The 26,031-nt window shown below is 41.6% G+C and overlaps 1 protein-coding gene across 1 annotated transcript in view; it reads left to right on the top strand.

The window, feature by feature from the left end:
* The first annotated feature begins 1,406 nt into the window (after positions 1-1,406).
* The window catches only part of kcng2 (potassium voltage-gated channel, subfamily G, member 2), a 29,893-nt gene continuing 5,268 nt past the window's right edge, over positions 1,407-26,031 (top strand). Inside the window, exons 1-2 of the mRNA XM_034892660.1 lie at positions 1,407-1,876; positions 11,746-12,630. Of these exons, the coding sequence (XP_034748551.1) occupies positions 11,842-12,630 (789 nt within the window). The 5' untranslated portion in view covers positions 1,407-1,876; positions 11,746-11,841. The remainder of the gene's footprint in view (positions 1,877-11,745; positions 12,631-26,031) is intronic.

The raw sequence follows: 26,031 nt of genomic DNA on the forward strand, positions 1-26,031 counted from the left end.
ACACAGTAAAACTAAAGTCAGTAAAAGTTAGTAAGTTATTTTTTTTTGAACGCCACATTTTCTTTTTTACTTATTCACAGAGGGGTCAGAGGTCAAACTCAAAGCCACAGAGCAGCAACTGGCAAGTTTTGGCTAAAGCACATCCGAGCATGTTGAATGGGAATTTAACCGCATGTCATGTTGTTGACGCGCAGCAGTCCCTAAAAACAACCACCTGTCCTCGATTCTAGTTTCAGTCTGTGAAAACTGTTCCTATGTAGTCATTTTTTTTTTATGTCAGGACATTTGCAGCTTTCACCACGAGCTGTTAGCAGACATTTAGCAAAGCAGAGATCCCGCAAATGGATGCTATTAGTGCCATCACTGCCACTGTTTGCTCTGGCATCAATCCGACTCCTGCAATTATTGACTCTCCGCTGTCTCTCATTTTGAATACACTGTGCGGAGCTTACGTCGTGTTGACAGACCGGCCTGAAATGAGAGAGAAGCTTCAGACAGTGAAGACAGGCTTTCAGCATGGTCAGGCAAAGCCACTGCATCAACCCCCTGACTATATGTCCATTTTAACTCTAACTTACCCAGTCTATTAGACAGTACTTTTAGTTGTCTTTTTCTCTTCAGGAATACATCTTAACCCTTGTGTTGTCTTCCCTTTTGGGACCCTCTTGTATCCCTCGGGTCAAATTGACCCGGGACTTATTTGGTAAAACAATTTTACTTCATAATCTATTAACCAATATTCTCTTTATCTCAATTTCAAACAGCCGAGATAACACATATGTTTAGGGAATGCAATCAGTCTCTACTAGAACACAATTAAACCTGGAAGTGGGGTTCGTTTTTTGCCATAAGGTCATAATTCATGTGAAAAATTCACTATGGTCAAAACATAAGTGGTCATATATAAATACAGCACATTTACATTTAGAATAATGTTTTGAATTGTGTCAGGAATACATGTTTATCACAGAAAATAAGGTAAGGCCGTTGATTTTCAGGTAGATTATTTTTTTAATAACTTGTACAATTTTTGTTCTTTGAATTGAATTGAATTTGAAACGGGGGTTAAAGAGCAAAGATGATGGGCAAAGTATTCCAGAAATGAATGTGTAGTCAACTTCTAATAAAAAGACAACAACCCACAATAATACACCACATGAGCATGCAGCGGAGCTAAAATGAACTATCACATCTTACTGATGAACTTTACAAACTGGAAATCCTTTTAATGAGCAGATTTCTTTGCCATATTTGTAATATAATGAGGAGAACGCGGTGTCATTTATTCACAAGGAAAACAATTAGAGTCCATGGCTATCTCAATACAGTATACAGAAGCAATGCATGACAAACACTCCCCCCTGACGCTGTGGAATCGGACTCAAGCAGTCGTGGTTCGCCGGAGACGCGTCTTTGGCGGAGCGCGGCGCGCAGCTCCGGACGCACCTGGACGGTCAGAGCGCTGTGACCATCAGGGAGCTGGAAACAGGTCTTTCACGTGCTGTCTGAGCGCGACACACACACACACACACACACACACACACATACGCACACGCACACACACGCACACGCACACACACATGTCGCGCTCTGCAACGTCTGCCACGTCGTCTCTGATGGAGAGCGGAACAGTCTGACGGAGTCTTGGTGGATGTGGAGCAACGGGTCCTCCGTCTCCTGAGGACCAGATCCTCCACATGGAGCTGTTTAAACGACGACTATAGGAAGAAAGAACTCCGCAAATTGATCCCGACGTCAACTTGACTACCATGTCCCGGACCATCTGCGTGGAAAACTTAAAGGCATGCCGCATGTCGAGAATTGCGAACGCGCGAGCCAGCTGAAACAGGTGGACACGAGTCCAACAACACACTGGGTAAGTCTGGCAACAATTATTCAATCACATTGCTGTTTTAATAAAATGGACGCATATTGTTCTCAATCGTCTGATGCGTTTAAGGGCCATAAAACATTTACCAATCAAATCTTTTATAGATGCAGTATATTATAGAAGCAGGTTATCTTTTATACGTGTAACAAACTTCTTCCATGTCTTTGTAATATCCGACTTGTGTCCCATTAGAGGGTAGTAAAGGGACTAAATATTCTCATTGAATGTCCTCAAATTTTTTTAATTAATATAATAATGCTTTCATGTTCCTGAAGGGACTTCCAGAAGTGCCTTGTGGTACTCAGTGTACCTGTTATGTTATTACCCTGTTCCTATGGGAGTACTAAAGGCTGCTCCCTTTCATTCAGGGACTGCTCCTTGTATAATGGATGAGCTCCTGTGATCATCACATGTAGGCTTTTGATTCCCAAGGCGCTCTACTTTTAAATTTGATCAAATCTGGGGGACAGCTGTGGCACTCAGTCCAAACACACCTTCCTGGAGCATTGTCAGTGGAGACACAGGACTCAGTGTTTGAGTAAAGGAGCTGCACCTTAAGATGATAGACACCTCCTTCCTTTCTTGAATGGATTGTCCATAAATATATGCATATATCCTTACCTGAATGGGTTTAGTTTTCATTTTATAATCCCAGGTAGGATTTCACGGATACTAGCCAAAAAAGGATGTAGGATGACGGAAAGAAGAATACTTTTAACAGCTGGCAGGGTTGTGATTGTGGCTTTGATCCGAGTGGGAACATCGATGACATGCAACATGTCCCTGTTCGGTGAGCAGAGCAGCGTGCCTCTGTAGCAAGTGTCATTACTAATTACTTTGGATACTAAGTAATAAGTTAAGGTACTATCACCTTTTTTAAGGAGTAATAAGTTAACATATTGCAATTCGCAAGTAACCTGCGAAAACACTGGCAGAGACACATGAATACATGGATAATTAAATTCAGCAGTGAGAGGCTTTCGAAATGGCTATCATAGACATCTCCTGCCTTTTCATATACATATATATAAATATATATATATGTATATATATATATATATATATATATATATATATATATATATATATATATATATATATATATATATATATATATATATATATATATATGATTTTGGTATATTGCTGTGTTTTCTGTTGCTTCTCCTCTGTTTTTTTTGGTTCTGTCTCGTCTCCTTGTGTTTGTGTCTTAGTTTCCTCCCCGGTCTTGTGTTTCTTGTGTTTCTGTCTTGTGTTCTCTTGTGTGTGTCTGTACGTTTTATTTTGATAGTCTGGTTTCCTGTGCTCTCTTGTCTCTAGTTTTACTACCTGCCTTGTGTTTCCCGCCTCTGTGATTGTCGTCCCCGCCATGAAGTGACCGCAGGGGTGTATCATCTGTTGCTTCCAGACATAGTATATATACTGTAGATAGTAAATATATAAATTGTCATATCAAAGCCCACGCCGGTGGGCCCTTACATCCTGGCCAGTCTGTTCTGAATCCAGGTGGTTTTCAACATGTCGTGCATCAGGTTCGTCTTGCAACCAAGACTACATTCCCATCATTAGTGCTCCTGCTCTGTAGCTAAAGGTGAGCTAATGGGGAACACAACAAAGCCCAGAACAATGGGGCTACACAACATCAGAAGCCACTGCTGCAATTCTCATGTTTTTGTAACATAATGAGAGTGTAAGATAGACAAAAGTGGAGAAAAAGAAGAAAGATGTGCCACTGCCACATCCTCCATGTGTTTGCCTGCGTCGGTTGTTCTTTTGTTTCGTGTTCGGCTGTGATCTCTAAACTCTTTGTCCTAATAACTGTGCTTTTCCACACAAACATCTCCGCTTTTAGGCTTACCATCACATAGATCCTTTCCCTTTCGGCAATTCTTCAGCCCATTATCTCCCTTCCCCGTCTCACACTTTGATTTAAATCCAGCCCTTTCAACTGACTGACAGCGACTTTCAGTTTCCAAGCTCATGCTTCATTTTCAATTGGAGATTGTCACCGTCGTGAAGGAGGCTCGGACCAGTCAGCAGGACTGATGAGACTGGCTGTCAAGTTCTATCGACGTATTATTAATTAATCAATGGATTACATTCCAGGACCTTTCCACAACCTTTATAATCAGAAGTCAGCAATAAATCAAGTTTACATGTTTGTCCTTGCGGTTACCTCACGATTAGACCTTGTCAACTGAGATCTTTACTGTAGATAATAAACAAAAGACAGACTAGGACAGAGCTCCAATTTGACTTTGTAATATTGCCCCACGGACGTTCAGGCGAGACGTCCTGAAAGGGGGCGTGGTCTCTGAACAGTCTGTATGGCAAAAAGTCAAATTGGAGTGTTGTCCTAGTTTTTTCATTTAATGTTTACCTGTGTAGTGTTTGGTTTTATAATTACCTCTGCCAAGAAAGTTATGCTTCCAGCTCAGTTCTCTGTTTGTTGTAGTGTTTGTTACTTTGTTCGCCTGTCAGCAGGACTGCAGAGGAAAAACTGGCCCAATTTTCTTATGGCATGGAGCCAAGGAATAACCCATTGCATTTTGGAGCGGATCTGAATCGGGGGCGAATACACAAACTATTTTTCACTTTTGTTAACGTTGCGAGATGTTTGTGCTGCCTTTGTGTCGCGTCAGAATAATTGGAGAATTGTATTCCCGACTGGAGGATCGACTGCATTAACTTTGTGACATAGGGCATGCCTTGGCGGAGCTCTGCGCTCACTGAGCGCCCTTCTAGTTACCATGTGTATTAAGATCAAACTTGGCTGGGTGGTTCAGCGGTGGGTCAGTGCCACACTAGTCTAGATCCAGGACTTTCACTTCCGGGATTGCTCCATTTGTATGAAATTCCGCCGGATGTCACTGTTTTCGGCGGATGTCCGTCCCCCTCCTCTGTCTCAGTGTTGGCGTTCTAACCTCTGGTGGATTTCTGTGGACTATGGTGAACTGGTCCTCAGATCTCTGCGGGGTAAATCCAGACAGCTAGCTAGACTATCTGTCCAATCTGAGGACTATGGTTACCTGGTCCTCAGATCTCTGCGGGGTAAATCCAGACAGCTAGCTAGACTATCTGTCCAATCTGAGGACTAGGGTTACCTGGTCCTCAGATCTCTGCAGGGTAAATCCTGGCAGCTAGCTAGACTACCTGTCCAATCTGAGGACTATGGTTACCTGGTCCTCAGATCTCTGCGGGGTAAATCCAGACAGCTAGCTAGACTACCTGTCCAATCTGAGGACTATGGTTACCTGGTCCTCAGATCTCTGCAGGGTAAATCCAGACTTATATCTAGACTATCTGTCCGATCAGAGTTTTCTGTTGCACGACTAAGACAACCTTTGAACATGTTACACCAAACCAAGTTCTTTCCGAGGTTATTTTCCGCTCGGCGCTTAGCACCTCGAAAGATGATTGTGACTGGTTCAAAGAAATGCCAATAAACCAGAGCAGGTTTTTCTCCCATCTCGGTAATGCTGAGTGGACTTGCCAGAATAGCGCTAGGCCCCTTACTGGAATAGATAGATAGATCTTTAATGATCCCCAAAAAATGGGATTTGCACCTGGTCTCCAGTGTGTTCTGCAAAAGCACATCACCCAATAACTCAGAATTATACAGCTGCATACTCAATGAGTGTCCAAGTCCATTTGTTAAGCTTTTAATGCTTTTACGATAAGTACATAAAGGGGCTTTTGGGATAAAGAAAGGCTTGTCTGCTTGGATCAACCCATTTAGCCCATTTGTAATTCATGCTGTAGAAACCAGGCCACGATGTTTTGCCATTTTTCAATGTGGATACTGTGAAAGGAATCAATGAGACAAATCCCATCTGGTCAACAACATCATCATTTCCTGTGACTCAGAATCTAAAAGGTGCTCTCCGTCTCTGCCCCTCCGACACTTTACGGATGTGATCACGTTGCGAAAGGTCCTCTTTCCGTGATTATTGCAGTTGGAGAGAGATGTTTGATGTCATTCTAGATTGTGAAGTCCCTTTCTCTCTGCTGATTGCTTCGCCGTGTCTGCAGGCAAGAAACTTAATTGTCCTTATAATTTTGAGCACAGACTGTCACTGACAAAAAGACGCTCTGTGGGAGACCACTCAGGCTGATCTAGGAGCAGGTCAGATGATAGCTCAGTGTCATTTAAGATCTCTGTGTCCCAAAATAGACAGATCCCTTTTTTACAAAGGGTAGACGTGTTGGTGTTGCATGGGTCGCAGGTATGCAAAGAGGCATGTTGATTACATTTACATGAACAGCTGGTGGTGAAAGAATAAAGCAGAGTTCAAAAGTACACATTCTTTCATGTACTATTTCTGAAGAATCACCTTGGAAGTGTTTTCTTAAAAGACGCAGCTACAACTGTCGACTGTATAATTGACTGTTTGGTCAGAGAGCCAGATTCAGCTTGACGAACACAAGGACTCAGGCGGTGGGGGGGTCACAGGTCTCAGGCAGAAGCCCTTTGCGTTGACGATGAAAGGCAAGGACATGACTTCATATGCTGCACTCCCCCTACCTAATGAGGATGACAGGGATGTCAACTCTTGGAAATTATAGCAATCTTTCATTGGAAATCACACCTAATAGGTTAAGTGTTGCATTAGTGGCCTGGTTTATTAAGTTAGAAAAAATTGCTTTTGTGTCAAAGCCTTGCTTGTATTTGTTTTCCAGTGATTTACTGTCATAATATTGGAGACCTGTACAGATGTTAGGGCTTACAACATTAGGAAAGGAGTACAAAGACATGTTGCTTTGTTGTTTGTTTACCATGATGTGCCCCCCTCTCCATAAATCTGCAACTTATCATTTAAACAACTGATATATAAAATATGAAATGCTGGCGGGTGGATTTTGTTACCTTTGGACACATACTGTAGGTGTAATTTAGAGGGGGGTGGAGGGTTAATTTACACCCCTCCCCCCAATAATCACACCTGGCCAGTTCAACCCTCCAAAAAACCTTTTTATTTTACATAAATAAAGCCATTTGCACCATAACTTGATGAAAAAGGCACAAATTGTTGCAGAAAACTTCACCCCAATGCAGCAAAGTGAACTCTTTCTAACTTCAATACATTCTCTCAGTACTCGTTGAAGCCCCCCCGGGGTGCAGTGTCATGCTCAATAAACTGCTCCTGTCAGTTATAGAGGTGCAGCTCTCTGACCCCCCCCCCCCCTCTCCTGTTTCAAAATGATTGGCCTCAGAATAGATGAGCAAACTCGAAGGATGGCTAGGGGGTCCCGATCTTAATTTGTTGGGATGATGTGCCCAGCTTCCCTACATCAGCTCCATCGCCTCAGGTCCAGACAGTCTCCACGCAGTGAGTAAAGCATCGCTGGCCTGTTGCTAGACTAACAGCCTGTGTTGTCTGGATTGTGGATCCAGATGCCCGTGTTAAATAAAACAAGAAGTGCCTCAGCTTGTTAAGACAGCATGGCTTTAGAAACGTGTAATTGAATCTTAAAAGCTTCTTTTTTTTTCAGAAGATGTGAAAAGAATCAGTGCCCACAGGCATGTTAGTTTTTGGTCAGGTAGGGGGGACACTGGTCTGATCCAGCAAAAACAGCAACGTCAACGTCTTGACCCAGTCAGATTTTTCATCAGATTTTCTCATCTAGCTTTCTTAGATTCTATCCAACGTCCAACCGAGCCCCCAACCCCTAATACTAAATATGTTGTTAACTATACTATATTACATTTATTTTAATATACAACATTATATTTATACTTATACATAATACCTAAATCTAATATAACACATAATACCTAAAAAGACACTGGAATCTTTTGCAATTTTCATTACAGTGCAATATTTAATATTTAACCATTTATTTTCATTATTACAGTGCAACATTTATTTATCATCAATACTTAACCATTTAATATATCACGGTGCAATATTCATGAGTTAATCACTTAATCTCATTACTGTGCATTATTTAATACTCAGGACGTTTGATACACCAAACTATATTTTTGCATAATGTGTATACAAACCCTTTATCCTTCTTATTAGTTTATATATGTATATAGTCACTCTCAGGAACTGGGCACAACGTTCCTCCCTCTCTTTTTTTTCTTCTTCTTCTTCTTCCGCACTACTCACATTCTATATTTTTAATATTTTAATATTTTGTATTGACACTGTAAAGGGGTTGCTTCAATCTGGTTGCTCAGGTACTGCACCTGTGTATAATGACAATAAAGGCTTTCTATTCTATTTTATTCTATTCTATTCTATTCTATTCTATTCTATAAGTTGAATAATATAAGCCCATTCTTGATCATTTAGAATAAAAGCTTAACCGGTGTAAAATGTAAAATGTAGCCAGGAGCCAGTTGAGGTGGTTCGAGCATCTGCTAAGGATGCTTCCCTAGGGAGGTGTTCCAGGCACGTCCAGCTGGGAGGAGGCCTCGGGGAAGACCCAGGACTAGGTGGAGAGATTATATCTCCAACCTGGCCTGGGAACACCTCGGGATCCCCCAGTCGGAGCTGGTTGATGTGGCTCTGGAAAGGGAAGTTTGGGGTCCTCTACTGGAGCTGCTGCCGCCCCCGCGACCCGATACTGGATAAGCGGATGAGTAGGGATGGATGGATTTTGATTAGCTCATATTCAAGGTGTACTAGGAATAAAATGGTCTCCGGAAGGAACTTGTTTGGGTGGAACAGTACCAGCAACGTGACCTATTTGAATTGGATACATGGTGAAACAGATGCACGTTAGCAGTGTTTCTCTGTGTGTACTTCATCCACAACAATCCCCACCAATCGGTCCCAAAACGTCCAAGTTAGAGAGGTAAACGGATTCCTTGAAAATCTTTACAATCATTCTCCGAAAGAACCGAGCAGGCCTGGAAGTGGGGAGGCAGAGCTTGTCTTCGGGCTGGATCCTGGGAACGCACTTCCGTTGATCCAGACGCCTTTTTTTTGGACTGCTAAGCTTCTAAAAAAGAAAAAAAAACAACAGGTAACCTTGAGTTGTTGTGTCATCAGCTCGCATCTTGCATAACTGCAAATTAAACATAGTGATTTTGATATTTAATACTTTCATCTTCTGTTTGATACAGAGCTCTAGAGCAGCATGGATACCCAACTTATAATCACCAAAACAACCTATTACATGGGCTACTTTCCACACAGGAAAAGCAATATGTCCTCGATAAATAAAAAATATATGTACTATGTGAGATGTTCGGCCATATTCCTTTTTTTCTCTTCTCATTTCACTCTGATATTGCAATTAAGTGCATGCGTGGGGAAATCATTTTCATTTTCCTGTGAAGTTTCTCCATTTCTTCTTGTCTTCAAACTCCTGGTCCTTTATCACATGAATTTAAAGACTTTCATTTTGGATTTTAATGACTCACCATATAGTCAGTTATGCTCACAGTAGTTGTCCTTTTGATCCTCAGAATAAATGAATAAAAATAGAGAAAAAAAATAGGAAAGGCTGTTCAGCATAATATATTGTTTTTGAAGCTGTGTGTTCATAGGAATTGAAAAATTAACTAACCTTTGTCACATAATTAAGCATTGGACATGTAGTATGTGGACTTCACTTGTGTAGCTGTTCATTTGGTTCATAGCCGCCTCATTGAGCTGTGATTGGGTCTACATTGTGGTGTTGATTTGCCACAGTTTGTTACACAATGCCCTAAATTGTCTCATTCCCAGTGCCAGGCGTAGTAGTAGTAAATAGAAAAACAACATTCTTAATTTGTCTGCATTGTTTCCAGGCTGTAACGTGACATCAAGTTGCTTTTGTTTGAGCTTCGTTTGCAATTGGAGTCCAAAGAAGTTGTAGTGGATGTTCCTCTCATAAAATACAGATTTAAGGACGTTAGGACTATGTGGATAACTTTCATACAGTTCACACATGTTTATTTTCCCGTGTTTGGTCTTACTTTATTTTCAAAGCGTGAAGTTGATTGGAGAGGATCCAGTCAGATCTCACTGAAATATGTAAATTGTGGCAAAAGACTAATAACTTAAAACAAACCAATAAAAACACCACATTTGCCAGCACCACAGAAACAACGCCAGTGATAGGTCACTTTAATGTGGTGGACACATCAATGGTTCATCACAGCTAGAGCTGTAAAATTGAACCGATTAATCAATTACTTGTCATCTATTGTATTAATCGCCATCTGTTTTGTACTATATATATACTGTACATCTGTCAATTATTATGAAAGTATGTAAAATTCTAGGATTTAATCCTTGTGTTGTCCTCGGGTCAAATTGACCCATTTTCCCATATCAATGTTCTTTTTAATTCCCCAAAATAACATGATTGATTCCACACAACGCTCTTTGCCAAGTACAAATCTCTACTTTCATTAATTTAGGGGTGTCATATTCAATTTTATAGCATTTGAAAAATAAAATCGAAGTGTTTTTGAAATAGTATTGGGTAAAAGTTGACATATTCCAGTTTGTGATTATTCACCAACATCCATTCCTTTAATTTTTAGTCTAAATAATGCCTAATTTCTGCTTTTATAACAAACAAATTGGTATAAGTTCCTATAAATGAGGTTAATTGACCATAAAGTAACTGTAAAACTAAAGTTAATAAGTTAATGTTGCATAGTGTTGAAAATGTAAAAAGTGTCAAACATTAAAAAAAGCATCAACAGTGTTGAAAAAAGGAACAAAAACGTTGAAAACAAGCGTGGATTTTAAATTCTGACAGGAAGACAGCACAAAGGTCAAGCTTCTTAAAAGTGAATAGTTTCTAGTTTCTTCTCTCCTCTGTGACAGTAAACTGAATATGTTTGAGTTGTGGTCAAAACAAGACATTTTCAGGACGTCCTCTTGGCTTTTGGAAAACGCTGACCCCACATTTTCACCATTGATTTCACGGATTGATTTATTGAGAAAATAATCCACAGATTAATCAACAATAAAAAAATGATCGTTAGTTGCAGCCCTACACACAGCCCGGTCTCAAAGTGTGCATGGGGGTGGACAGGGTGGATGGACCTTCAGCCAGGAGACCACAGTGTCCATACTTAACTTAACTTTCAGGTCAAGTTGACCTGAAACGTATGACGATGTTAATACTAACAGACTTTTGGCTCTGGTATTCCCCTGATTTCCCGTCTAAGTGCTCCCCAGACAGTTTTTTCTTTGCTAGAAGTGTTTTCCCAATTCTTAAGCTGCGTGTGCCTTCTTTCTAGTATCTCTATTTCTCAGAACAACTTGGCTGCATGGACCCCAGGACCACCAGTTGTCGACATACAGCATATATTAAATTAGTTTATTTTAACCTTAACCATAATCTTATCCTAAAAGTAGACTTGTTGCCTAAACCTAAAGGGTATCCTTGATGCTGGCACAGCATTTGAACACATCATAATGCCGTGTAAAGAAGTTGGTTGTTAAGTCTCAGTCAAGGCCGGGATATGCTCAATCAAACTATCTGACCATATCATATAAAGCCATAAGTGTTTATAGCTTCTTTTGAATGGCCACACTTAGGACAAGGTGGGACAAAAAGCCTGCGATCTAATCACACCCTACAAATTAAATTGCACATCTATGCAAAATATTGAATTCTGAAAGCGAGGTGACTTACAGTAGTGACCTATGGCAGGGCTTACTGCTAATTTAATAACTAACTTACTGCTGTGGGCTTCCTAGGTGCCGTTGTTCAACCATCCAATCAAGTACTTTGTGTGAGGCAGAGTGACTTCTTTAGACTTTTCATAGACAGACCTATCTTGGATGGTAGAATAGAGAGAGAGGGACAAATAGATCAAATGAGGTCCTGCTGTCCTAGACATTGTGTAAAGACACTAAATAAATGTAATGTTGACTGGTCTTTTGGTTCTACAGAGACGTGCTGTTTTACTGAATGGGTGACAAGCATACCCTGAAGCCCACCTCCCATCGCATTGTGCAGGACAGGGTCCCTCCAGATCAGGGGCAGTGATGTACCAGGAGGTGGCCTTCCTGGCTAATAGCACTGAGCACCAGATCACCCCCTTCCACTTCAAACGTGTGGACAACCCACAGGAGGTCCAGTCCAAGAAAGGTCTGTTCTACAAGCGAGCGCAGCTCCTGCTCCAGCCTCAGCCCTGCCAGCAGGATGGAGACGAGATCGGCCTGGCTGATGGCGCAGCCATTATCAACGTGGGGGGGATCAAGTACCGCATCCCCTGGTCCACGCTGGAGGAGTTCCCCCTGACGCGGCTGGGCAAGCTGCGCGGCTGCAGCAGCGAGGCCGAGATCATGGACCTGTGCGACGACTACGACGGCAGCCGCAACGAGTACTTCTTCGACCGGAGCCCGTTGGCTTTCCGCACAATCGTGTCTTTCTTGGCGGCGGGAAAGCTGCGGCTGCTGCGCGAGATGTGTGCCCTGTCCTTCCAGGAGGAGCTGCTATACTGGGGGGTGGAGGAGAACAACTTGGACTGGTGCTGCCTCAGGAAGCTGCGGCTCAGGCAGGAGGAATACAAGGAGCAGCAGAGGCTGGAGGATGAGGAGGCCGAGCTCACCTCGCCGCAGTCCTGCGACGAGAGCCAGCAGCCGCCCGGACCTGGGGAACAGGAAGAGAGCGGTGCCGAGGGCTGCATGCGAAGACTGAGGGACATGGTGGAGAACCCCCACTCGGGTTTGCCGGGGAAGATCTTCGCCTGTCTGTCAGTGTTGTTTGTAGCCATCACCGCTGTGACGCTGTGTGTCAGCACCATGCCAGACCTCAGAGAGGAGGAGGAGAGGGTGAGTATCAGTCTCTTCCCTAATCACCAGGGGTGGAGGAAGTATTCAAATCTTAGTAGTAAGTGAGTAAAAGAACTAATACAATACTGTAAAAAGACTTTGTTACAAGTACAAGTCCTGCATTGGAAATGTTACTCAGATAAAAGTATGTATCGGCAAGAAAATGTACCTAAAGAATTAAAAGTAACAGTTAGAAATGTTAGAAAATTTAAATTTTAGAAACTGGAACCGATCAAAACAGTTCTGTCAACCAACCAGTGGTTCAGCTGAACTGAGAGTGGCATGAAAAGAAAAGACTCAAGTAAAGTAGAAGTATGTTAAATTTGAACGTAAGTACAGTGCTTGAGTAAATGGACTTAGCTACATTCTACCACTGCAGTTGTAGTAAAACCTTTTTTCCCATGCCCTTTTTATTCATAGATTCAATTTAAATGATCTCAAAAAGTCAAAACTCATATCTGGCTGCCCATATTTAGTTTCTGGTCTGGAGTGAAGTCCTGACAATTATCGGACTGGAAGGATTTACCTCGACAAAAGCCCCGGAACTCAGCATCCAACTCATTTAGCTACCATGGACATTTGCACAAAGATTCAAAGATGAGGCATCTCTGAGTTTTGAATGTCGAACAGGCTCAAAGTACAATTTCAGAGGGGCAAAAAACAATATGTGATGTAAAATATTATGGCTCCCACCGTGTATAATAAAGAACTCTCTGTGGTGTAAAATCATCCCATGCTGAACAGATCTTTATAATGAGCACTGCAGTTTTTATTATACAACACATGACTATAAACTTAAGGGACCTCACTCTTAGGTTTCCTTCTTATTCCTAACAGCTTCAGGAATGTGAGTGCTTCACAGCTGCTACAGTGTAATTCAGATTATGTTGATGCAGCAGCCCACATACACTGTCTTCCTGGGTATTCACTGTAAATCACTGTGACAGAGACAGAGGCGAAGGCTCAGGGACACCGAGGCTTCCTCTCCATTCTCTTGAATACCAAATTATTGTGTTGCTCCCCTCGCTGTTTCTGCAGCATTAATTCCTTCATTGCGGCGGTAATTGACAGTGGATACACCACACGAAGATGAGACAAACACACTGTATATTCACAAATCTTCAAATGCAAATGTATTTTCTTCAGTTTGGTATTTGCAAAATCCCACAGATAGTCTGCGCAGTTGATTTTAATTTCCAAAAAATGAATACGAAACACAATCACATGAATATGAAATAAGCTCATTATAGTTATATAACAGTATAGTTATGCAAATTATAGCCATGCAGTCTTAATTCGTACAGAAAAGGCTTGTTTACCCAAACCTTAAACTAACTAACCAATGTTTGTGAAGACGGAGTGCTTCTTACTCCTCCATGGCATTTCCTTTATTGCAAGTGCAGCAGTAAACAAAGAAGTTGGCAACTCTACTACTTTGTTATTGTATTGAAATCAATATATGAGGCAAGATATCATCTTACATTTTTGTCTTTTCCTGAACTTACCAGACGGTTCTAGCTGTTCTTTTATTTGCCTTCAACTGATTTGTCATTATATCTCCACCCAGTGTCACGGCAGTTTGTGAAATGGTCACGTTATTTAACCTTTGTGTTGTCTTAAGGTCAAATTTGACCCATTTTCTAAGTTTCTATTTTTAAAAGTATGGCTTTCATTTACCTCATTTTAATGACCCAAAGTTTACATGGAAGATTCCATACAACGTAAGATGGGATCTCTACTTTCGTTGACTTTTGTTACATTTTAAAGCATTTGAAAAAAATATTGAAATGTTATTGAAACAGTACCTCACTGAACAATTAATCTGTCTACATGGATTAGTTCATGTCGGGTTTTTTCATGATGATGCGCACACATTTTAAACTAATGTATTGCTATTGGAAGCCTGTTGATCACAAGCACAACTACGATAACGAGTAGTATGAAAAGCCAAAAATCCCCACAGGGAGGTTGGTTTGGGTGATGGTGATGGTCAAATGAATGCGTGTGACGATTAGTTTCCCCGTTGTTCTTTTCCTAAACACAACTGTCCCGTTGTTGTCACGCGTATTCCGCGTGTAGCGTTTAATTTCCCCGTTGTCGGTCCCCCAGTGACTCCGTATCATCTCCCGTTATGTGATGTGTCCTTTCCCTCTTCTTCTTTTCCTAAACCCAACCGTCCTGCGTTTGGCGTTCTATTTCCCTGTTGTTGCGTCCCCCAGAGACCGTGGATGATGTCCCGGCCATTGCCGCCGTCTCCCGCGTTTGGCGATCAATTTCACAGTTGTTGCGTCCTCCAGGGACCGCGGATGGTGTCCGGGCGGACAAAAAAAAAACGGGATGTACGTGTCCGTGTACACAAATCAATGGATTAAAAATAACGTGACCATTTCACGAACTGCTGTGAGACTGTGTTGTACATCCATATTATTGGTCATTACTTATTAAAAAGCTCACTGTGTATGTTTTGTGAAAGCACCAACTGTCAACCCTACAATATAGATTTTGAGGTATTTGCTCAAAACTATTGTGATATTGGATTTTCTCCATATCGCCCAGCGCTATACTCTAATATTGACTTATGAACATTTGAGGACGAGGGGAGAACTTTTCTCTTTGTTTGATAAAGTTAAAAAGTGCCGTCGGCTTCCTGACTCATTTAAAACAAGACAGAGACTAAGAGATAGATTCGTGTGAGCCATTCCCTGAACTGATGGCTGCAGGCGTGTGTTTCGGGCGAGAGAGAAAGAGAAAGAGAGACAATTTGTATGATCTAAGTGCTTTCTGATTGTTTCACAGTGGTTACATTCAAGCACAGTGTGAAAATTGCATCACTGAATGTCATCGGCAGACCAGTCTATGATTAAAGAAGAGCCCTGGAGCATCTGTCTGTGTCAGAGATATGCCAGAAATATGATATATCAGCACGAGTGTTGGTTAGCATGAAGTGTGCAAGCATCAAAGGGAAAATAAATCAGGAAAATAAAAGCAGATGAAAGCTAAACTAAGTCCAGCTTAAACATAGATTCATTATATCTCCAATTAAGTGTCATCTGTCATTACACGGGCGTAAGAATCTGCTGCTTTCATAATTTAATCAGGGGAGCAACCGGAGTAATTACTATGTTTCAAACTCTTGAGGCGTCATTGTAGTCCCAATTAACCACCAACATGTGCCTGAAAAAGTGAGTCTCGCTCCCTGTCCGAGAGAACATTAGGTGGTGGTGGTGGTTCATTAGAAGTGAAAACCTAATCTGAACCAGTCACGGCAACCCCGAAAGAGTTTATGGGTATAATGAGGTGGCTGTGTCATTCTAGGAAAAGTTAGGCTAGCACAGGAAGGGAGGTAAACCACAGTCTGCTATTTCTTTGCATATTTTTAACCGCCTTAAACATCAGAAGCAGTAAATTTCACAAAGTGCCACCCCAAATGTCAAAGTCTGTTTAACGTGAGATGAAAACTTTGTTCTATAAGTGAGAGCACTTTTGTACACTTACACAAAAAAAGACAAAAAATAAACTTTCTCCTAATGGTTCAAGAAGAGAAATAGAGGTGTGATCGCACCTCATGATTCTCCTGTTACGTTCCCAGCAGTCATGGTGTGTACCGAGGTGATACAATTGGCTGTGGAGCGTCTGCTCTCCTCATTGGGGGGGGGGGCCTTGGTCTGAAAACGTATGTATTTGCTCTGTCAGTGGTCTTGATTCAAACTAATGTTGAGCAATGCACTTACGTAGCTCATTGCCCTTCTTGACTCAAGCTCGAAATTGGTGAATTTCTTTCACTAATTACCAAATCTCTTCCCCTCGAGTCCATCCACTCATCCTCCCCCATTACAGAGCTTCCCCACATCCATTAGCTTTGATAGCTAACCATTTACAGATCCTTCCTATAATAATGAAACTAATGAAATGATAATTTCCTCAGATACCAATCTAGACTGTAATATACTGATATACTAATATAATTTGTTTTGTTGCCCTAATGTTTTTGAGCTGTATGACACTTTGAGAGTCATAGCTCCAGTGGCCGGCAACACACTTTGAAATGACACTGGCATATTATCACCATAGGTGTACATGGCTAGATAGATAGATAGATAGATAGATAGAAAGATAGATGCTTTATTCAAACTGAAGGACATTTTAGGCATCCAGTAGCAAGATAAACATAATCCAATAAACCCATTTACACATATATCACACATACATAAGAATAAAAATGAAAATCAGTCACAGAAATGCGATGATCATGATAACGTAGACTCTATTGTAGACTGGCTTATGTTGCTTATTTACACATCCAGCATCGTTAGCACTCACTATGCTTTTCTGACCATTTGGTGAAAGTATTCTAATATTCAATCTACTTTAAGCTCCGTTGTTGGGGTCCAACCACTCCTGAGGAAAACATCTGGCTCTAAAGCAACTAAATGCTCACCCAGTCACACAAAAGCAGGAAACAGGCCGCCGCTTGTGTCCCGTTTGAAGCGAAAAGTCAACGTGGAGTTATTATAGCTTTTCCGCAACTAACGTAGCTACGTCACGTTCTATGTTGTGTATGTACTATGTCAGGTACTTTTGTTTGGAAGTGAGGTAACGTAACACATCCAAACCACAATCTTCTCCTTAACACTAGAAGTGCCGGGATTCACTAACTACTAGAACTGCCGTGAGCGGTCATTTTGACCGCCAGATTCCAAACTCTATAATCTGTCATGATAAATACCTAATTGCAATATTAATGCAGGTATTGTGTTAGGATACCTTTAGAAAAACGAAATAACATCAAAATGTACAATTTAACGAGTTTAATTATACACTTGAGTTGCCCAGGTGTTTCAATTATTCATATCGGCATAGTAAAACGTAATTATTTCATTCACATCTGAAATATATGGTATGTAAATTCATTCAACATAATTTAAAACATGCAAATAACACCTAAAAGTATCTTCTTTGAACATTTATAACCTAACCTAACCTGTCACTGCCTCCGTGTTGGTGTCTGCTGTGGTGAACAGCGCTGCTCGGACCGTGCTCCGCTCCCTTTTCTCCTCTCTAAACTCGTGTCTCAGCTCCTCTGCTAGTTTCTGCCTGAACTTCCTCCGGACAATTTCACTGCTGGTGCACTCCTTGGAGAGGATGTGTGCAATTCCAGACAGTTTGAGGGTGTATAAAGTTGTATAAACACGTAGGCAGCCACCGGCCATCTAGCTCCGTGGACCGCTCCTTCCACAGAGCGAGCACCCGGCAGCTCTTCAGAACGGAGTCCATTCACGTCGTATTCACGGTGGTAGCTAGCGTTAGCGACTCTGGCCTTACCTTCGGCCCATCTGTAATGCCCACACTAGTTACTCAAGACCGCTTATGACGTTTCTTTGGCAGAGACACTGAAACTAACTAAGCAACCAATATGCATCTTCAACCGCGCGAAAGATTAAAAACAATACCGCAAAAATCCGAGAGGTCAATATGACCGTGTATGGCCAAAATAGGTAAAAGTGATTTTATTTTCTTTGCCTTGTGTGTAATGTATATAAAAGCAATTTTAAATTAAAATATAGAGCCTTTTAGGAAAAGTCAGGAACCAGCAGGATTGTGTTTTTTTATCCAGCAAAGTTATTACATATGTAAATTTCAAAACGGTCAAAATGACCGTCATGGCAGTTCTAGTGTTAACGCAAACAAACTACTACGTAAAAACAGAAAGCACAGGAACACTAACAGGAACCGGGAGGACTAGCAAACAGCTGTCCACACAGGAGACACACAATGATCTGGCAAAGGGAACACAAGGACTAAATATACAGGCTAACAAGGGGCAGGTGACACAAGGGCTGGGAAACAGGTGGAAAAACACCAAGCGCGGGAAAACACAGGAAGTAAAACTAAACATGTCGGCACAGAAAACCAGACTATCACAATAAAACAGGAAATAGAACACATACAAGACACTCGCAAGAGACAACAAGACAGAAACTACAAGAAGAGAGCGACCAAGGACTAAGACATGAAACAAAACATATACAAAAAAAGACATTAATTATAAGACAATCACAAGACAAGACAGAAAACCAGGCTAAGAAAATAAGACAGGAAAACAGACTACCACAATAAGACAACACAAAACACCCAACCCAGAGCAGTTTAGGTAAGAGGACTTGTTGAAATTCACAAATACCGTAATTCCTCTAATAAAAGTCAGGGACTTTATTTACCTGAACTGCAGAAGGTACCTGTCTTTATTAGAAGCAGTCTTCTATTAGAGGCAGGCGTTCATTTCTAATTCCATCTGTTTGATAAGTATAATTGTTTTAAATGAACCGTTTTAAATGAAAAGCCATAGCGTTCCAGCGGACAGAGAGCAATAATCTTTTAAGAAACATTTGCAAAAATATCCCCATACTATGACAATTGGCAATTTGAAAGAATCAATAATATGTTATTAGTTATGTAAGATGCTTTCTTAAAGCGTAAAAGTCATTTTTATTTGCCAGTGCATTAAGTCATGTTATGAAACTCTCGGACATGTGAATTCTGGCCTTTAGTAAATTGCACTCTGAAGCAGGGCAATGCAACTTAAACCCAGGAAGTGTCCATCGTTATGCACTCGGTCACTTGAGGAGAGAGGTCAGACAGAAAACGAGACATTTTTAAGGCAACCACTGCAATAGAAAGCACTTAGCCTGCCTTTCTGATCTAATGTGGCTCTTAGCAAAGCCTTCGTTGGCTGAGAGGACTTTCTCTACCCCTCTCTCACACAAGACCAGAGAAGCTATATTGCATTTCCCATTTCACGGCCACTCGTTGCACTAACTGGATGGATAGGCGATTAACCATCTCAAGTGATTTTTTTTCCCTCAGAAATGCGTACTCTGGTCACATGAGCATCTTTGTAAACTTGTCCCATATATCCTCTGGGAGAGCCCTGCCTGTGGATCTAACCTTTCAGGGCCTCTGTTCATGCCTTTAGAGCCCTGTATATTCTCCATTCTAATATAAATCCCAGCCACTTTAAAGTACACCCTCACCCCAGCCATATATTATCACCGGGGAATGAGGAGCCAGGGTTTAGAAGGTGTGGACGGGTGAAAGAGAAATGTGTGCCAATGCTGTAGGAAAATAGCGATAATTTTGATGTAGACTGTGCTGAAAATAGAGACTGAACATCACTCATTTTCTCCTGACTGTGAGACGCACTGCTGTTCGTGCTCAGTAAAGTATGCATGCCAGCATGGCGGTGATGAATTGTGTTTCTCATTGAGTGTTCGGTGAATCATTTCTGGTGAGTCGAGAAGTGATTCATTTCTAAGTGCAAACTGTAAATCCAGTAGGTTCTAGATCTTACCAAATACAAGCATAGACATCAACACCAGCATACTGGACATAATGTGCCCTCTCATTCTTTACCAGAGAGCGGTACACGTGCAGACTGGACTCTGAACTTTTAACCAAGGTACCACAATTGCTCTTTTTTGAGTGAAGTCGACCAAAAGACAGTCGGTTTTTGTGTGTGTGTCTGTGTGTGTGCTTGAAGTCTGGGCCCACTGATTTTAGTGTGAACTGGAACTTAAGGTATTCTGATTTAAGGTGTCTGTTGACAGTTAAAGATAATAATTATTGGGGTTATACAGTAATTGCATTTCCAATTGAAGGGAATTGTTAAGAGAAAGAGACAATCTAAGTTTAAAAGAGACAAAATGGGGTATCGGGTATGTTACTGTTCCTCAGCTTTGAATATAGCATAGCTAGCATTTATTTAAGTGGGTTAAGTAAGTGGATACTGATGATTTAAAGTAGGTAAACAAACTCAAGACATTTAAATTTTTTTACAGATTTAACAAACTCTGGGCCCTCCCCTGACTACACTGGGGATAGGTGGGCTACATTTACAAAAACCTTATTAGTAGGGATCGCCAATTATTAATAGGCTTAGTCAAAGTTACCCTACTGCACAGCATCAATTTGTCATTGATTTTAAAATGCATTTATCAAGTTTCATAATGTTGAATATAAAATTTGTTTGTAACAAAAACATCAAATCCACCAAAAACTATGTTAGCCCTCTGTACTGAGCTGTCGGACAAGGAGGTGAATTTGAAGGGGATTTTTTTCTTCTTAAGGTTTTAAAATAAATGTTAAATCAAAAAGTAAAGTTGCTGCAAGATGTGATCCCATCAAGACTCTGTACCCAAGTCTGCAGCTCAATGCTCACTGCTTTGGCTTTATGGACCAATATTTTAGCAGCATTTCTAGTTAAAACGCTCAGAAAAGCCAAGTGAACATACACTATTTAGCCAGAACAGATAGAAGTTAGCGAGTCAAGTGGATGATTGCAAGCTAATTAAATAATTTATTTCTCTGAGGAGTTGTTGGGATTGGGAACTTATATTGTTGGATGGCAAGAAACACAACTAAGACATTTTTGACACTTTGTTGCTCTGAAATGCTACAATAGCCACAATATATATTTGTATGGGTCAGAATTAATTGAGAATCTACTAAAGCTGAGACTAAATAATGTTAAATAATATGATGCATTTCTTTGGTTACTTGCTCCATGGTTTGCTCTAATTGCTCCTCCCTGCGGAGCTGAACAGCCTCTCAGCACATATAGAGTGAATGCCATTGACTTTAAATATTCGAAAATGCTTTTCCTGTTACCATAGAAGCATTTGCATTAGTAAACATTTGCCGTTCCAGTAGTCTGTCTGCCATTAACCCTTGCGTTGTCCTCCCGGGTTCAAAAACGGACAGAAAATTGACAAATTTCGTCCCTTTTTTAGACGTTTTTTTAGTTTTTTAAGTTTTCACTAACACCACCTTACTAGTTTTACAGTACTTTTTGGAATTCATGGTCAATAACCCTCCGTTATGTAGAACTATACCTAACATTTGAGTTAAAAAAGCAGAGATTATGACTTATTTTGACTAAAAGTTAAGATCAGAGGAATGAAAGTGATCAATTGTATGTGCAAAGAGCGTTGCAAGGAGTTCAATCCATTTTTTTTTTGTGGTAATTTGGTTAAAAGGAAACCCATATTTCAGATACTGACATTTTTTAAAGGGTTCAAATTTGACCCGAGGACAACAGGAGGGTTAACTGAAACAACATTCAGTAATGTCTTATGTTTAAAAAATATTTCTTCTTCCAGAATATCACTCAAAAAGACAATCATTTGATGCTTAGCCCCGTTGAATTACACTGCTCATAAAAGTTGTCTGTTCAATCTTCAGCTGTAAAGAACCAAAATAGAGAAACTTTTACTCATTATAAAGAGTGAAGTCATCGTGATCAGGCAAGAGCCATCAGTATTTATGGTAGTTAGATTAGATCAGATCAGATGAAATAAAAAAAAACATGGGTGATGTGGGTTGTCACAGCTGAAGAGATCATCCATCCATCCATCCATCCATCCATCCATCTATCCATCCATCTTCAACCTCTTATCCGATATCGGGTCGCGGGGGCAGCAGCTCAAGTAGGGGACCCAAACTTCCCTTTCCCGAGCCACATCAACCAGCTCCGACTGGAGGATCCTGAGGCGTTCCCAGGCCAGGTTGGAGATATAATCCCTCCACCTAGTCCTGGGTCTTCCCCGAGGCCTCCTTCCAGCTGGACGGGCCTGGAACACCGCCCAGGATGCATCCTTACCAGATGCCCGAACCACCTCAACTGGCTCCATTCAACGCGAAGGAGCAGCGGCTCTACTCCGAGCTCCTCTCGGATGACTGAGCTTCTCACCCTATCTCTAAGGGAGACGCCAGCCCCCCTCCTGAGGAAACCCATTTCGGCCGCTTGTACCCTGGAGATCATTATATACAATAACGCAAATACTGTGAATGGTTATACACTGTTTAGACACAGTGTTCCTCTTGTTGCGGGCTGAAGTAGATGGTCAGCTATTCAGTTATTCTATTTTCAGGTGTACAGACAAGACAAGAGTGCAAACAATGCAAGCTATTAGCAGAGCAGTAGGCAGTCTTGCATTGCCAGACCACAGCGCTGTGGATTAAAGTCTGGCTACACCACAAATACCCTCCACGACAGCAAATTGTCTTGGGCGGTGCTGATCTCAAATCGCAAAGACGGTGGCTCTGCAAATTAGTCTTGGGAAGAAACTTTATTAGGTGGGACATTTGCACACCGCAGATAACGCCACATAAAAGATACAGTGAAGTTAATCGCCACACAGTACGGGTATCTGAGCTATGTGAATTAGCTGGATACATGGGTTAAGGTCATTTTGCTGTAACCAGCGTTTAGCCTTGTCCCAAAAAGGCCCAGTTAGAGAATACGTGCCGTAAACACATTCTTTGTGAATAAAAAAATAAATAATAATATAATTTGTTTATTAGTCCCCAATTGGGAAATTACTACACTGCACTCTGTGTACACACTTTTGTTATTGCTCACACACAGGCCTGAAATACACACACATGCTCAGGACCTATACATGCACTATACATGGAGAGATGTCAGAGTGAGTGGGCTGCCAGCTGAACCAGCTCCCTGAGCGGTGGGGGGGGTACGGTGCTTTGCTCAAGAGCACCTGGCAGTGCCCAAGAGGTGAACTGGCATCTCTCCAGCCACCAATCCACGCTCCCAACCTTTTGGTCCATACGGGGACTTGAACCAGTGCCCCTCGGGTTCCCAACCCGACTCCCTACGGACTGAGCTACTGCCACCCCAGAATCTTCATGATCAAGGGCAGTGGTGGCCTAGGGTTAAAGAAGCAAGCTTGAGGCATAGGTTGTAGGTTCAATTCCCCAAGCCAACAGGAAAATAATCTTGGTGGGGAAGTGAAAGATTGCCCCACCCTTATTACCACAACTGAGCTGCTCTTGAGCAAGGCTCTTAACTCCAACTTGTCCAGCGCAGCTGCTTAGTGCATCAGACTGTGGTTGTACTGGGCAGCTTCCAGGTGTGAATGTGACCTGACGTTCCTCTGAAAGAGAGGTTGCCTCTCAGTGAGCCTTCCCTGAATAAATAAAGGTTAATAAAATAAAAAAGACCCAAACATGCTCGACTTGTTCCACGATCCAAATTTTCTTTAAAACTTGCCAGATCGGAGGTTCTGGTTCTCAAAGCGACCAGAGTTTAGAAACACAAATAAGGTGGAAGCATAGCTTCAATCCAGTAAATAAACCCTTGTTGATTCAGACTAAGAAGTAGATAATAGGAGTTGACATGCATGTGCTAAGGTGTGGCTTCAACAGAGGGAAGACAATGTATTCTGAAAGCTGCTAAATATTGGGGATGGAAGGGATGACATATTTTTGTTCATAAAGCATTGGCCATAAAGTTCCGCTCCCCCCCCCCTAAAGAACGAGCGTCATAAATTCATAGTGAGCAACAAAACTGCTCGGGCCGGAGCCAATGCCCCGTGTGATAGAGTTACAGCTCTCGTGTGTTTTCAGGCTACTGATAAATAACTACATTTTCGAAATTAGTAAATGCTTATGTAATCATTAAATCTAGGTTCGAGCAGGACAGTTTGCCTGGCAATCATAATTCTGCATCCTGATCACACACACACTCACACACACATATCCACGCACACACACACACACGCACAAAACCACACGTCCGGAGGAAATTCACTAAACTAAAGTGGAGGAATGACTCACAAATGATAGTTGTTGGTCATTATGCGAAATGATCAGACACACAGCAAGTCATTAAACTACTTAGTGGAAACATCGGCCATATTTGTCATACAGTAATTTGTGTGAAATGATTCGAGCAAGCTTCTATCTGCTTGGGTTTCTTCCTGAGGCTGGTTTCCCTGTACCACCCTGCTCTCCTGATTCAATGTCTCCTCTTTCCAGGGACACTAATCTCAAAACCAGCAGCATTCAATGTCACTGATTTTACGCTGAATTAAAGTCATTTCAAGCTTGTGGAAGTCAAATTAAGACGAGGATAGAAAGATATACTTGCATGACAGTAGACTGTGCTGATGGGGACATGTGGCAAGCACTAATGGTTATTGAATACATTGTTAACTGTTAGGGGCAGGAACATATCCCAGCATGCACTGTGTGAGTTGGAGGAGTTCCAGTCAATCTTTTACATGGCTATAAATAGATGGAACAATATTTACTATACTCTGACATCTCTCCATTAGTGCTTGCCTAGGTACTGAGCATGTGTGTGTAACTCAGGTCTCTGTGTAATGTAATTCAAGTTTAATTGTAATTTCCCCTTGTGGGACTACTAAAGGACACATTATTATTATTATATTATTGTTAAATGGGTGTTCCTTAGGAGAGTTTTATTCCAAGCCACAAAACCAAAGTATCTAGTTTTGATGCCTAAACTTAACTTTTGTCTGTGCCTAACTTTTAAGTTTTTACTCACTTTTCATCTGTTCATGAATGTGTTGACCACTGCTGTGCAGACTGCAGCCAACGTCACCTCTCAACGATTGTGTAGACAGTCCCGATTGCTTCCATTTAAAAAGCTTACAGAAGCGGATGTGTGCTGCTCGTCATTGGAGGTGGGGGAGTTAAGCAGACACGCATTCACCAAACCTGTCTTCATCTTTTCTCTTTTGTAAAACCCAAAACATATCACCCTCAAATTCAGCTAGAGTCGTCCTTACCAGCCTATTTAACCATGCGATAGAAATGAGGCAGCAATGAGTACACAGTGTTTGCTGCAAAGGTTGCGGGGACAGGCTGTGACAGGCAGTGTGTGTGTGTGTGTGTGCGTGAGTGTTAGTACAAAGCACATACTGTATAGTATGGCTGTAACCCTGCTGTTTCTCGCAGTTACTGTTACTGTTCCGCAGCTCTAGAGAATCTTGTTATGCTCTGAATATAGCACTACCGGGGCCCATATGTTGTGTTTACTGCCATAGAGGAGGAGTATATCTCTCACTCATGTACATCACCTCTCTGCTGGTGCTTATGAGGCTTGCTAACCCTACCAACAGTTGATGTGAGGGGCACAGACTGGGGCTACGGTTAGCCAGTATTTAATATACAACGCACGAGTCAATGTACAAAATAGATCTTAGAGTCTTGCCTATTACATCACGGTAAGTGAGGGGCTAGAAAATCCGGTTGACAAGCGTTCACATCCAAGCAGATGGATACAAGCTTGTTTTGGGAAGAAAAAAACAATTTTCTACAGCCAACAAGAATCTTGGATTATGTGTACTAAAGCATCTATGTTTTGTGTAGCCAGTCCATTTTGTGTGGTATGTGCCTATTGTTGACTCCTGTGGCTGATTGAGAATAACTCTAAGGGCCCTATCTTGGACCCGGCGCAGCGGGTGCAAAGTGGATTTGGACACGCCCTTAAGGCACCTGTGCTTTGGTCATTAAAATGGGGCCCTAAGACTGCAGTGCTCACCCAACAATGTTTTTTTTTTCCACCCCAGGGGGTAGAAA

The sequence above is a fragment of the Etheostoma cragini genome, chromosome 14, assembly GCF_013103735.1.
Source record: "Etheostoma cragini isolate CJK2018 chromosome 14, CSU_Ecrag_1.0, whole genome shotgun sequence".
NCBI classification, from domain to species: Eukaryota; Metazoa; Chordata; class Actinopteri; order Perciformes; family Percidae; genus Etheostoma; species Etheostoma cragini.